General features: G+C 37.1%; 3 protein-coding genes across 3 annotated transcripts in view; 2 read left to right on the top strand and 1 right to left on the bottom strand.

Moving 5' to 3' along the window:
- LOC142349765 (tubulin-specific chaperone E-like) overlaps positions 1 to 15,185 on the top strand; it is a 396,822-nt gene that overhangs the window by 73,900 nt on the left and 307,737 nt on the right. The window lies entirely within an intron of this gene.
- The window catches only part of LOC142349271 (rhodopsin-like), a 241,147-nt gene that overhangs the window by 37,836 nt on the left and 188,126 nt on the right, over positions 1 to 15,185 (top strand). The window lies entirely within an intron of this gene.
- On the bottom strand, positions 696 to 14,354 carry LOC142349310 (translocon-associated protein subunit alpha-like). The gene is made up of 3 exons (XM_075400781.1): positions 14,012 to 14,354; positions 5,078 to 5,516; positions 696 to 1,830 (listed from the first exon to the last, which is right to left on the bottom strand). Exons 1-3 carry the CDS (start codon positions 14,294 to 14,296, stop codon positions 1,694 to 1,696), a joined length of 861 nt encoding a protein of 286 aa, XP_075256896.1. The 5' UTR covers positions 14,297 to 14,354; the 3' UTR covers positions 696 to 1,693.

Here is a 15,185-nt window from a genome sequence, read left to right as displayed (position 1 = left end):
AATGACAAGCCTCAAGCTGCCCATGCTCAGAAATTCTCAAATAACACCAGCTTTCAAGTCGAGCCTTTTGAACATTGCCGCACTGCGCCCACAAAAGTTTGACATGGGCACATATTGGGGCTAAAGCTGTCTTTAAAAGAAACGCATCAGATTCGTCGTAGAAAGAAAAGCGAAATACATTATAGCAGCCTGAGATTATTTTGCTCCCTTTTGTACAGCATTGATGACTCCCAAGGAAAATTTTGCAAAATTAGTTAAAGATTGCAGGGGAAAATTAGATATTGTTGCACTAAAACCAGCATCCAAAATTGCTATTCATTTTCATTAATTGCTTCGTGCTAAAATTTTGCTGCAGAAATAAAGAACCATAATTTTAAGGTTTCAAAGATCCAAAATGCCAATACAAATTTACTTCCTTTCTTTTGAGAGAAATCAAACACCATAGAAGTTTAATTGTTTCAATGCAAAGGGTTCAAAATTTGTTAAATGTTCCGCCAAAGGGGAGCTTTTTTTATTACGTTTAGCCTTTTAATCTACGCCACTGGGCTCCACTTTTTCTCCAGAAAAATTTCCCTGGATATGACAATCTCGGATGTTAAACTTATGACACTGTTTAGAATCTCTGGTTTACCAGACACTTTGTATCACCAGTTTGTCGTTATGCTTACATACTCATTCCTCATATTAACAAAAAATCCAAAATCCACCACACCTGTTTCTCATGAATACATTTGTAAAAAGTACAATATCAAGTCATTTATACACAGATGCATTTAACGATCAATAACCTCAAACAACATTTATGATCACTGACATCAACTTAAAATGCGTTTGAAAGCTTCACAGACTTCAATGAGTCACAAAATGTCAATAATTCACTCGAACAACTAACTCTTTCACGTAATCTTTAGATAAATGAATGACATTAAGATATATATTTAATTTATTATCATATCACAAGGAACAACATCCAAACCCCACAATGGCAGATAAAGCAAATAAGATCGTAAATTAATTTAGTTCAAAATAAAATACCACTTTTCAGTTGCAATGCAGATAATACAATGACAATTAAGCAGGAATAATTGGAGACTATACATCAGAATCAGATGAATGAAGAATTAATTCAATTTCGCATGATTGAAATGTGATGTTTTGGCAAAACGAGGCAAAGATTACAAATAACTGGACATTTTTCTTTCGATCGATTTCACCAATAGAAAATATTATTTTCGATACCATTGAATGACACACAAAACATCAATCTATGCAACCATGAAACGCAAGAGCAACGGAAACCATATTTCCACACACAAACTTTCAACACAATCGGCTTTGCAATTAGCAAAATAGCAACTAATATATACTAATTCAAGCTATATTTCGTCGGTATTCCTGCCCCGAAAGTATCAAAAAGAGAACAGAATTATACTTCTTCCAGGAAAAATTAAAGTAAAACGACACCTGTAACAGCTTACAAGACTTCAAGTTAGTTAGCATCAAACAATAGTAACCTAAAACCGTCAGCAATGCTTAAAAAACACAATCTTGACATGAGATAGCTATACACATACTTAGGAATACATCATTCAGTTCAAGTTGCTATTGTTCCTCATAGCACTCATTGTTTCTACATTTTTGCATATCTCGCATTAGTCGCATATTCTTTTTTTCTTTCACTGTTCCCTGATTTTCAGTTCTCCTTCTTAGACTTCTTCGGTTTGGGGGTATTGTTGACCTTGGGCGACTTTCTCACATGTGCCGGCAGCCATTCGTCCACGAATACTCCATTTTTGTGAGCGGTGCCCTTCTCCACGTATTTTTTACCACCTAAACACCCAAAATATACCAATGACATCAGAAAAGACAATTTGCTCACAAACGCCGGATAACGGCGAGGGGTGGTTATCGTGATTTGTCTTTGTCGTCAAGCACATTTAAATATTGTCATCAAGCACATGTACGTTTACTATATACTTTTTCACAGTCATTCTCACTCTGTGACGTATCACTGCCTGTCAAATTCCGATTTTCTGGTATCACGCATTCTATATTTTGAAACTATTCCCTCCAAAATTTGTGCCCGTACTTTTTGGATGGAAGAGGTAAACAAATCTAAGATAAACTTAAGCATCCAATAGATTGCCAAAATAATACCGAAATAGATGGACTGGCCGTTATTGTAAAACTATTGTAAAGTACAAACTTAACCAACTAACGTCGGAAAACTTGATCTCGACCGGTTATGACCACTATTCGGATTTACACTGAAAAATGACACCAATTTTGGCGCACATTGAACTTGAATTTTATTACTGAACTGCCGTCACTTGAGTTCCTTCTGCTGCTTAAAATTATGAATGAGACAAATTTAAAACATAGAAGACTGAACGTCGGAAGAATTGCTCTCGAACAACTAGTAGGAGCTTTAATCAATTGCAGCCTGCTTCAGTCTGGGGGGGGGGGGGCGAAATGGGACTAAGAAGTTCAATAGTGGGCTTCAAATAAACACATTAGAGGTTAATATATACCAGTATTAAGATTTAAAGTGAAAAATGGCACCAATTTCGGCAGAATTTTCATTTGACATTGAGTATTAAATTGCCGCCAATTGAGTTCAGCTGCTTGAAATTGCGATTGAGAGGGAATTTTAGATTACGCAAAACGCAAAAGGCCAAGGGCTTAGTTAAAACGCCAAGATATACCTGGCTGGATATCCGATACGATTCCAAGATTCGCGCAATTTAACGGTTGGTGTGACCAGGGTAGGTAGGTGGAGGGTTTCGGTAGTTTCAATATGGAGAATGGAATGTATTGGGAAGCAAACTTCTCAAAATGACAATTCGACCATGAGTATTAACATCCATTCTGAATTACCACATATTACAAACTTAGCTACAGTCGAAGTCCATAAATCGAAAACGGCAGTAAACATTCTTCAACAGAAGCCAGTTTTCGAAAACAAAGAAGTCGAAAATCAAGTCAGGAACAAACGCTTCAGCTAAAAAAACCTGTAGAATACCACTACGCCTCTTGGAGTCGTTAAAGACCCACACATGTTTACAAAAAACTTCTTCCAGGTTCTTTTGAAAGCAAAAAACCTTAAAAAAGCTATTCAAAACATAGCCAGCAGATTGCTAGGCAAGGCCATATTAGACTGTTGAGGCTCCTAGTTTAAAAGGACCACCTAGACCAAAGAAAAAATCGCTGTAAAATGAGATTCAAAGCAACTTTATATTCAAAATAAATTTCAAACACTACCGTGATTCGAAACGGCCTTATAATTATCCAGCTCGGATGATTCTATTGAATAGAGTCTACATACTTGCCGAGGTTTATTGTGTGCGCACAATAAACCTCGGCATTTAAATGGACTTTATTGGGTGATGTATTCTAAAAATGTCGCACGATTAAACCTAAAAATCAAAATATCAATAAGTCACGCGCACATATTTAGTTGCTGAGTATTAGAAGTCATTAAAACATTATCACATTAACGTCTTCGCCCGCACTCAAACGGTTACCAAAAAGCCGAACTCGAAGACTTTTCATTGTCTAAAAAAATAGACTTATCAATGACCAGGAATGATTTTGAAAAATCACTAAGAGACCAGCTGAAAAAATAGCAAGAAATCAACAATTCCATTCTTAAAAGCTGAAAAATGTTCCTTAGTCGAAAAAATTCGAATCAGGCAAAAAATGAAAGTCCTCTAAATTAAAGAATTATTGGATTAAACTCAAAGACAACCGACTAACGTCCAACAAACTGCTCTCAAAAGACCGGCGAGCGGTTGCCTTCATCAGCGGCTAGCTACGGTATAGGGAGCCCAGCTTTAGCTTAATTGAAGGAACGTGGGTTGAGCGAGGGGGCGGGGGCACGAGCTCGCTGGGTTACGGGTGAAAAGATGTACAGGGATGGGAAATGGGGAGGGGAAGTGGGGGTTCAAATTCTTAGATCCGCCCTTCATAACATGATTAAGTCTCCGAAACAGTTTCGGCGAATCGCATACTTAGAGTCCAGTAAGCCAACAAGGTCTGACAAAACTTACTGCACTCCGGTCGTTACCTGTTTATCTAGTTTTTGAGGACGAATGGTCAAAGTGTAAAACAAAAATGGATGAAGCAAAAAATCGCATTAAAAAACACCACTGAATTATAATTGTTACAAACTTCGTTTAAAAGCAATTATTCAAATTATAAGTGAACAAAAAACGGTATCGAGAGAGTTGATTTTTTGTTCAAACACATTTTTCAAAAAGTGAACAACTGTTGTGTCGCAAAATCACTCGCTTTTCTACTTTTTTCCTATGTTCGATGTGACTAAAATCACCCATCAAATTTGACTTCAAATACCATCAAAATGGGTGAATAGATCTTCAGATCCTATTGAGATCTATGAGTGAAAAGCAGGTGAGGACAGAAAAGCAGATTGCCCTTCTTCACATGATTCTTAGACAACAACTGCACCGCAACTTAAAACCCCGGGTTAACAAATTGATCCAATTCTTTCGACACGAAGCCAAATGAAAACAAACCTACTAACGTCGGATGAATTGTTCTCGAATGACAGGCGGGGAGGGGGGGTTTATACTAGGAGTGTAGCTTATGATTTTTGTTGGGTGCAAAATCTCCACATCATAGGTGCTCGAACAGTCTAACATCTTAACCACTAAGCTGCAACGGCTTTGCTCCTCAACCGATCACAATCGCTATTATATTAGCAATTTCGATCACTCAAAAATGGAAAAGCGAAGCGTGAAAAAGTCATTTGAGAAGTCAAAAAATATTCTAGAACAAAAGCGCAAAAAAGGCCGAGCAAAAATTTTTCAGAAAGACACGTTTGCAGTAATTGCCTCAAATCTTTGCTCGAGAGCAATTAAAAACGAAGCAAACGAAAAAAACATGCGCAAAAAGTCCTGCAAAACAATTTTAAAAAAATCATTATATTAAGAACAAAAGTTCGAATTTCGAATTCCGTTAGTTGATAGAATAACGGATATTTTCAAGATAATAAAGTACGAAATGAGTGCGAAAATTGTCGCATAGGCTGAGAAATAAAGAAATCAAACCAACTTACTAAGTTTGGCCGCCCCTCCAAGAGTATAGTAGTAGACAATAACAGCAATGAGCACCATAATGGCACCAAACAGCACGTAGAGCATAATGGCCTCGGCATCAAAGGCGTCATCAACCTCAATAAAGTTGATAGTCTTGTTCAAAACTGTGTGCATGTACAGGCTCTCAGTCTCGTCATAGTAGTTGGCCTCAATAACAAAGCCGAAAGGTCGTCCCGCGAATCTCTCCGAGGTCTTGAATACGTAGGAGAAAGTGGCTTCTCGCTCGGAGTCCACAGTTCGATTGAGGAACATGGCTGTGTAGTTCTGGAGGTAGTAGGAGAAGTCCATGGGGTATCGGAGAGAGGCGTCAATCGTTGCCACTTTGTAACTGTGTTTGTTCTCCCCTGTGTTGCGGAATGATATGAGACACGTGATAACTTTACCAGCTGGCAACTCCTCCTGAAACACACCCACACACACATTATTCGAACCCATTACTCCATGAACAAAATTGTCCTCATGAGTAGCATACGTGAACAAAATAATGTATCTCTGCAGTTATATTAAAAGGTGGTAATATTTTTACCAGGTGGATGTAGGTTAAGAATTTTAATGACTTGGATATGATATATTGTGTTAAATAAGTAGACAATCAAATACAATAGTTTCGAACAGAGGCGCAAATATTCGTTAATGAGTTTTCTTTTGAAAACCTTACTCAAATATTCCGTATGAGCTATATCTTAGTTTATTACCTTAAGCCTTTTTTCTTCATTATATAGCCTATGAGTTGCTCTCAACTTCCATAAATCAATGTAGCCCGGAAGTTGATGTTGGCTTACTTTTCACCGTTAACGTTTAATAAGTTAAGGTCATTGACATGCAAGTTGACCTATCAATGAGATCGACGAGGTTAACAAATTTCTATTCTTAATGTTAAACCACAAAAAGAGTTCTTCGGCATCCTCCTTGCATTTTATTGTTTTCCTTGCACTTGGTAAAACAGCATAAAAACTCTCAAAACTAGTCATTAACATATACATATTTTGCTGTACTCTAAACACAATCCAAACGTACAGTATAATACAAAGAACAATAAAGTGCAAATACTGAGCATGCAAACTGAACTTAGTGGTGCAAAATACTGACTACTGTTCAAATAAAGCCAGCTCAGTGATCAAACACAAAGCATTGTGAATTCAACAGCTGCTGGTTGGTTTATCTAAACCACAAAAATTTACAAAAACAGCTCTAAGTGTTTTAGTATAACATTTGGTTAGAGAAAACTAAAGTATGGAGTACGAATAAACTGTGCGTACTATCAATCTTCTTCGCAGTGGAAAACTCGCAGTTTTATTCAAGTCAAGTTGAGTAAAATTTTGTTTTATTCATAGAGAGAAGCTTCAGATAATAACTGACACAAATGACACAGATCACGCGCCTTTGGTAAACGTCATGAGCATTTTGAATATCACCACGGAACTTCTATAGAAATTCAAGCGTAACCATAGCTGCCCAAGGTGTCGTTAAGCGAACTTCTACGACAAGCCTCTAAGATGTCCCCCCTATGACCTAAATCCAAATCCTGATGCGCTCTCTAGCTGTTTATAATACGTTTATGTTCAGGCAATTAGAACAAAATTAATAAGACAATGGCAAAAAATTACAGACCTAATCTATTAAAACTTCGTTCGAGAGCAGCAACTAAACTCAATACCTGCCAAAATACGAAAAAAATTATTGCTCAATCAAAATTCTAACGTCGGTCAGGAAACAAGAGCGCTGATTTCTCAACAACACCTCTTTGGGTCTAATTGCTCCAAGCCCCAAGGAAATGGGGCTATGAACATTAAACAAGCCCTAGTTTTTAATGCCAATGTTGGTCGACCGATATCATTTGTGGGGTATTGAGACTCAAAAAGGGTATCATTAAAATGTTTCACAATTTCGACCATTTCAATCTTAGTATCACTTTATGAGCATTTCATATACAATTCTTTTAACCACTTAAAACGCAGTAGTGAGTAAATGGTAAAGTTTTAACAAATTAAGTTGAATTTTAGCAAGTTTGTTGAGTTTTAGCAAGTTAAGTTGAATTCAAGGCAATTTGAAATTAAGTTGGTTTTGAGAACAATAGTATAAAGGACATTGCACACTTTTGATAATTTGCGCTCATAATCAAAATTTTAAAATCATTTTTGCAACTGAATACCTCAAATATCTCCAACTAGATTTCTGCTAGCCTGTAAAATGTGTCGAATCGACTAGACATTTCGGCAATGATTCTCGCATTTTTCCCAATATTCAAGTTCGTGTTTTTTGTGTTTATTTAGTCAATTGAACCTTTCGTGAGCTTGGAGGATTACAAATAAGTTGGACATAACCATCGCGAATCTTGGCTTTTCTGACAATTCTTGTTTGTGCCTGCCTCTGCTTGTACATTTAATTTCAAGTCAGAATTCCCTCAGATTCTAAGTTCTTAGTTCCCCCTTTCGTACAATTTTGACGGTAAATATTGCTATTCAACACCCCAATATTTAAGTGTCAACAATTAATATCGAGGTTATACTAATTTTTTAATTACTTTCGTTGATTGTATTGCACGACTTGCCCAGTTATGTAACCATATTTTGTTGTCAGTGTTTTCGTGTTGACCAAATGACGTCATGCTCGGTTCAGATCAGCTTTTATTCATTCATGCAATTTTTGGTTGACCTGCCTGCAAGACTTCCATCTTGAAACTTACTGGAGCACCACGGTTTTTCATTTGCCAGGATGGTGGTTTGGTCACACGTGATTGATCCTACTTTCAAAATGACCCTTTGTCTCACTGAAGTTGAATTTCGCTAACTTGGGGTTGAGGTCAATTAAGGATATATTACCTCAATTGAAGGTTCCCTGATTTACAGTACACAAGTTTAAATCAATTTGAATTTTGAGACTACAGGTCTACAAAGCAATCTCTGGTATTTTCATGCAATCTGCCAGCTATTTTAAAATTATTTTAATGTTTTATCTCTTTATTTTTTTCATTTAGCGACGAGAGGAGCCGTTTTGATCTTAATCCAATGAATACTTTCAAAGAGACTACAGGCCTGCAAATCAATCTCTGGTATTTTCATGCAATCTGCCAGCTATTTTAAAATTATTTTAATGTTTTATCTCTTTATTTTTTTCATTTAGCGACGAGAGGAGCCGTTTTGATCTTAATCCAATGAATACTTTCAAAGAGACTACAGGCCTGCAAATCAATCTCTGGTATTTTTATGCAATCTGCCAGCTATTTTTAATTTATTTCAATGTTTAATTTAATGTTTTATCTCTTTATTTTTTTCATTTAGCGATGAGAGGAGCCTTTTTGATCTTATTCGAATGAATTCTTTCAAAGGAGCAAAAATTAGCAGCAAAAACTTGTCACCATAGGCCATTAAACAGTACAGATTTTTAATCCTCATCGTTATGAATTCAAGATATTCTCCGGATATCTTGTCCTTTGCCTGTCGAACAGTGTCCAATGTCAATGCAACTGTCCAGGAATAACAGCCTTATCCTCGGAAATCTCAAACGACTCACAGTTCTATATGTACGTTCGCGATAGCTTTTTACTATGTAAAAAAAGAATTGAATTGAGAATAAGAATTAATTGCTTTTTTAATTCTTCCTGATTTACACTAATCAGTCTGAAGTCGTCTGCGAAACCGAAATTTTCAGTGAGAGGAGTTTCTGATGGAAGGTCATTGATGAAGATGAGGAAGAGCAGAGGACCTAAGATTGACCCTTGTGGAACGCCACTAGTGATTTCTAATTTTTCCGACAATGCATTATTAATCTTGACGCACTGTTTCCTTCTATTAAGGTAGCTTTCAATCAACTTTTAAAGATTTCCTCCAATTTCGAATAAATGCAGTTTTTCAATTAGTTTGCTGTGGGGGACGTTGTCGAAGGCCTTTGCAAAGTCTAAGTAGAGGACTTTTATTGCATCGATGAGTTAACATATGTTTATACACTATACTTTCAAGCTCATCATCAGATGATTCATATAATTGTGGATAGTAAAAGTTCAGGCTTTAAGGTCTTCCCAGGAGAGCTCCAAGGCACCCTTGTTTTCGTGTCCTTTTTCTAATCGATTTTCGATAGTGAGTTGCACATCCCACATTTACATAAGATTCTCCACGTGCATTTGTTGTTAAAGTCGAATTTTGTTTTAAAAAAATCCAGATGTCACTCACAGTTTCTTTGCAAGATAGTTGTGTTAAATTGGACGGAACTTTGGAAAAGCTGTTGTAAAGTAGTTTGGCTCAGTAAAGGAAGTTTTCATCAGTCTTCCTTAGGCGATTTTTTGCTATTTTTAATTCCCCTCTTGCGCTTTGTCTAGTCTTTTCAAAGTCTTGATATTCGAAGTTTACTTTGACGTCGAATTCATTGTCGAGTAACGATAGTAAAAGTAGTAAATCGTGCATTTCGACATAAAGGCTTAGGAGCAACATTTTAAGTGCTATTAGCTTTTCTTTGTAGGTGCAGTTCCTTCCACTTAGTATCCATGAAGTGGCTCTTTTTTGTAGCTTTTCAAATTTCTCCATCTGCTGTCTGTTTGGGAGCCAAGATTGAGAACAGTATGATAGTATCCGCACGACATAGCCAGTGTAGGCATTCAATTTATTTCTAATGAGGAGCTGTCGGTCATGCTTCGTTTTATTTGGTAGAATGCTTTTGTTGCTTTCGAAAGCCGGTGATTACAGTTGCTATTCCAACAAGATTTTTGGAAACAATCAAAACAAGGTCCTGTTGACTATCAACCTCTCCCGACTCCTAATTTTTCAGTGAGGCTTTTTGTTCGCTTTTGAGAAAGAGAAGTTTACATTTTGATGCATTAGTGTCATGTGATTTTGATCGCACCAGTTTTCGATTCCTTCCACGCTCTTTTTTATTTCTTCCTGGTTTACGCTAATCAGTTTGAAGTCGTCTGCGAAACCTAAATTTTAAGTGAGAGGAGTTTCTGATGGAAGGTCATTGATGAAGATGAGGAAGAGCAGAGGACCTAAGATTGACACTTGTCGCCGCTAGTGAAGCATTATTAATCTTGACGCACTGTTTACTTCTATTAAGGCAGCTTTCAGTCAGCTTTTAAAGATTTCCTCCAATTTCGAATAAATGCAGTTTTTCAATTAGTTTGCTGTGGGGGACTTTGTCGAAGGCTTTTGCAAAGAATAAGTAGAAAACTGACAACTATTTTGTTTTCACGTTGTCAAGCTTGGCGTACAAAGAGTTTAGAAAAAGTAGTAGTTCAGTTGTAGCGGAACTCTTCTGTCTAAATCCAAATTGGTTTTCAAAGAGATTGTCCTTGCAATGTGAGTAAATTCGGTTGAAAGTTATTCTTTCTAACAGCTTTGAGACGCAGCATAAGACTTATGGGTAATGTGTTTGCTGATATGGTGTCTAATCCATGTGTACCATTGGTTTACTAATGCGTCAACATTACTAAAACAGAAGGGTTTGAAGGCGTTTTCCTCAACGGCTTGATTCAGTTTTTTTCCAGTCAGCTCTTTTGAAAGCAAATTTACGGCACGTGTTTGGGTTTTTGACAACTGTACACAGAAACACAACACAAAGTTAGAATTGGTAGGTGATCTGAACACTGCTTCTTGTTTACCTCAAAGCTCCTGTGAAGGTTTTGATGTTGATAGCATTCTATAACTGGACGTGGATTATTTGTGAGGACAACATCTGGCGTTTGATTTGATATGTTCGAGAAGCTTGATTCTATCAGTTTATCCAGAATCTCTGATTCATAGTAATCATTAGAGTTCATTGCTTCTCATTTTGTCCCTGAGAGTTTGATGTCGCCCACAATCAGAGTGCTTTGAATCATTCCTGACTTGTTAAGTTGCATAAATCAGTCAGTAGCTTTAAAAGTTTTCAGTAGTCCATTGATAGCGACTTCCGTGTGGGGGATTATACATGCAGACCAATAGAATTGAGGTCTCAATGATTGTTAATTTTAGTGCCATAAAGTCGTCATGAGTTAGTTTCAGGTCACTTGTTTAAAATGGAATACCTTTTTTGACAGCTACTAAAACACCGCCGTGTTTTGATTTGCGTTCAGTTGACTGTCTGTCCTTTCTGTTGATTACATAGTTTGGTGTAAAAAGCGTACTATCTAAAACTTCAGCCGTCAGCCAGTTTTTCGTGAGACAGATGATATCAAAGTTGAAAGCTGCCAAGCAGTTCGCTAATTTCATTCGACGCTTGGGTTTCAGAATACTACGGACGTTGTAAGATAAAATTCTCATTTTTTGTAGTCAGCTTTCGTCGGCTGACGATGCGCCAGCAAAATCGTTTTCAATCAAGTTCTCATGTGGTTGTCAATCAACAGTCGTCTTTTTCTCAGACACTCATTTTCAATTTTTAACTGCTCTGGTGTAAGCTAAGGGCTTATGAAGACTCGCCAACAGTTTTAAAGCCTGAAGGATGATTTCAGCACTAGCTCTTTGCTAATAGGGCTTACTAGATTTATGAGGATGGTTCTTGGACCCTTTTCTGGGTTTTATTTTCCAATACGCGTGACCTTACAGAGTCATTTGTCTTCCACTTTTAGGTAACACAAGATCTCTTCAATAGCATTAATATCGGCATGAAGTCTTTCGTCTGGTGACTTTGATTCATTTTCTGGGATTCCTCTTAATCGGATACCCATTCCATTGTCATTTGCGTATGGGTAGAACACTTTACCCTTCGCAATTGTCCCCAAAGAAGCGGCATAAGATTGCGGTTTTATTTTTAACTCTAAGAGTACTGCTTTGATTTGAGTTAATGAATTCGTTTGATTTTTCAATTTGCTTATTCAGTATTTCCAATTTCAAATTGAGATCATCTAGTTTTCCATCCATCTTTGTTGAGAGAGCCTGACTTAGGTCTCCTGACCCCTTTTTACTGTACAACAGTTGCAGACCTGAAGTATATATGAATTTATTTTGATTAAGACTTTAATTTCTACTGTAAAGCCCGTGCATTCTGGAGTCATGTGTAACGTTTATTGCAAAAAGTGCATACAAATTGTTCTTTCTTTAATTTGCTGTTACAGGAATAGCAATTTACTGATCTGGGTGTCATTTCAAGGCTTTGCACTTCAAGTTTATATTTTTTGATATAGGTTGTTTAACTTCTAGGCACTTCAGCACGAGGTAATGCGAGGAAGGGTTAATGCTTTTCTTGCTAACCTTAGCCCAAGAATTTAATCAAGGACACCAGTTTCCAGGAAAAACAGATTTTACTTATTGGTACCGTGAACCTTACTACGGAAGGCAACTACTAACAAAGTCACTTTAATCCTGTTTCTCTTTTTGTTTTTCATGGACGTTGCTTCTTCTGCTTGATTTGTTTCAGATCACCGTAATATTTCCTAACGATCATCAAAGTTTTGATTTCAACTTTCCAATACTGATGAAGCTCTGAATATTGAGAGGTAATTAATTGCGGCTCCTTTTCATTGGCAGTAGACTATACCACTGATGAATACTAATACGTTCGTCAGCGTTTAGCGGTTGTCTCGGATCTGACGGGTGCTTTGTGATCGAGTTGTTAATAACGTCGTGCCATAAAATAATTGTTTCACCAACCGGGATTTCACCTAGACGATTCTGTACCACTTTGAGTTTCGCTTGGCTTCCTGGATGTAGATTGAGACCCGGGACCGCAATAACATTTTTGTCAAATAATTGTCGGTTTGTATGATGCCCGGGACCGCACTAATATTTTTGTCAAATAATTGTCGGTTTGTAACTTGGGACCATTTCTCCAATGAATGATATATACTGCTGGCTCCAAGAATAAATACCCTAACAGATTACGAAATTTCAGAGGCCACAGCTGCTGCCTCGCAGATCATCGATAACTATTTAATAAGTTTATCACAACAATTAGGCTATATCAAACTATATAGGAGCTCCTATATCAAACAACCCTTTAGCCTTGATATATGTAGAGCCTTTATATATGTAGAGCAAACAATATTGCAACCCTAGACCGTTTCTCTTCTTTTCTATGTTCGAGTGAACATAAAGCTACTGACTTCAGTCTTTCATCATAGGGAAGATGCCTAATCAAGCTGCAGTCCGTATGCTTTACTGTACTCTGTTTATTGAGTATTTGTCTCCATAAGTGCGTATTCAATAACTTTGTGGTCAATGAGGCCTCCTAGATCTCGTACAGATGCGATAATCTTTACATTTTAATTGAAACTCCTGGTAGCAACTGACAACATGACGCATTTTTTTCCCTAATAAAACAGGAGCACGTTGTTATCTGATCATTCTTGAAACTTGAAGGTCCAAAGCTTATCCTTGACAGACTTTTGATATCTCAGAAGTTCATAGCCTCCGCAAAGAGATACTATTGAGCATTAAAATTTTATAAAACGTGACTGGGCCAAAAACCGATACATCGAGTCACTCTACTGACCTTTCTGCATCTAGATCAAAATTCTCCAAGTACAACTATTTGATACCGGTCATAGCGGAATGCCTTTATCCGGGCTAAAAATCTCCCTTGAATTTCATTTTCTAGGATTTAGACGAGCTTCCCGTGGGGGACACTTCCAGCAGCTCTGCTAGAGTCTAATGATATAATGTCTTTTGTTCCAGACCAGAGCTTTAGGCCACTAATCAAACTTTCAGCATTTGTTTCATAGCTGATTTCCTTCTAATGAATCTGCACAGTTTTTCGCTGAGCAAGTAATGTTCGCCTTTCGCACATATCAAAAATCATAGTGATGCTGATGTTCTATTCAAATACAATCACTCAATGGTCTCTTGGTACGTTGACGAAACTTGAAGATTGAAGCGAAAACTAAACAATGGTCCATAACTAAAGCTGAGGAGCCACCCCTCTAAAAAATTAGAAGAGCCGCTTACTTTTTCGAATTTTGGGCATGAGGTCTAAAGAGAAATAAGACTTACATCAGAATGGTCAACCAAAATATAGCTCATCTCAACGTCTGATGCAGGTCCAACTCTTCCAGTAGCGGTAGCATCCGTTCCAGTTGAGCCAGTTTCCTCTTTCTTCCCTTCGGTTCCAGGTTCAGGCTGCCCTTCTTCAATTACCTCATCTTCAGTCTCGACGTGAACTTCAGCATCCGCAGGAGCTTCTTTGTCTGCAGCAACGAACACGCCAAAATTCGTGGCCGAAAAAGCTCCGAAGGTTAAGAGCAGTGCGACGACAAGAATTACTTTCGAGATTTTCATTTTCTATAAATTGAAGATTTGGGAAATCAGAAAAACTGTATCTGAAATGGTTAGCAGGGATTTAGAAAAATTACTTGCAATTGGCTCGACAAAAAGATGAACAATCAATTAATTTAATTGGTTTAAAAAAATCAATTATTGCAATAATTGAAATTATAGATGAATTAAATTTTACATTTTATTAATAATTTTTTGCGTACGGTTTAAAACAAATTTGCCCAGATCTAAACAAAAAATTACGCAATCCTGATTTCAAAAACAAACGTTTTCGAGTTTGCGTTCATCGTAAGGTTAAAACTGCTTCACAAATTGTTAAGGAAAAATAGGTAAATTAAATGCCCCTCCCCAACACTGGGTGAATATTGACTGGTCCGGGGCCCTCCCAGTGTAATATCCGTGCACTGTGTACGGTTACGGTTTGGGGATTTTTCTAAAGCACTTTAAAACCTCGGGGTTACTGATGAAAATCTTCTAAGTCTAAGACTTTAATTAATCATGAGGCTGTAAATATTAAAGCTGTTCAATATAGAGTTAGGCTTATTGGTCGAAAATACAATAAGTTTCAAAAGAAGAGAAGGTGTAAAGCTAATAAGAGAAAGGCAGCTCAATTATATGAGGTTTAGTTTTGAATATGGTCTTTGGTTTCGGTCCTATCAATGGTTGATTAATCTTGGGTTATTTTTACCCATTTTCTTTAATCTTTGGGATTTTCTCATAGTTATTTTCTACCGCACGGGTCCCTGTTAGTTAAACAGGTATAGCAGCCGCCCGTGCGCAATGTATTATCTTTTGTAATTGAGCGGGGTACTTGTTTAAAATACAAGGATTGAAGTTTAATTAATAAGTAGATAAAAGCAGAAGAGAATGGTTTCAAATAAATGAAGATCTA

The sequence above is a fragment of the Convolutriloba macropyga genome, chromosome 11 (genome assembly GCF_964194025.1).
Source record: "Convolutriloba macropyga chromosome 11, txConMacr16.3, whole genome shotgun sequence".
Lineage (NCBI taxonomy): Eukaryota > Metazoa > Xenacoelomorpha > Acoela > Convolutidae > Convolutriloba > Convolutriloba macropyga.
Note: the sequence above shows the minus strand (reverse complement) of the source record. Positions and strands in the feature narration are given on the sequence as shown.

Coding starts and splice junctions, on each gene's coding strand:
- LOC142349310 (XM_075400781.1), bottom strand. CDS start 14,296: ATGAAAATCTCGAAAGTAATTCTTGTCGTCGCACTGCTCTTAACCTTC. Junction 5,517..14,011: donor TTTTGGTTGACCATTCTGAT/GTAAGTCTTATT, acceptor GGTGTGTTTCAG/GAGGAGTTGCCAGCTGGTAA. Junction 1,831..5,077: donor TGGAGGGGCGGCCAAACTTA/GTAAGTTGGTTT, acceptor TTGGGTGTTTAG/GTGGTAAAAAATACGTGGAG.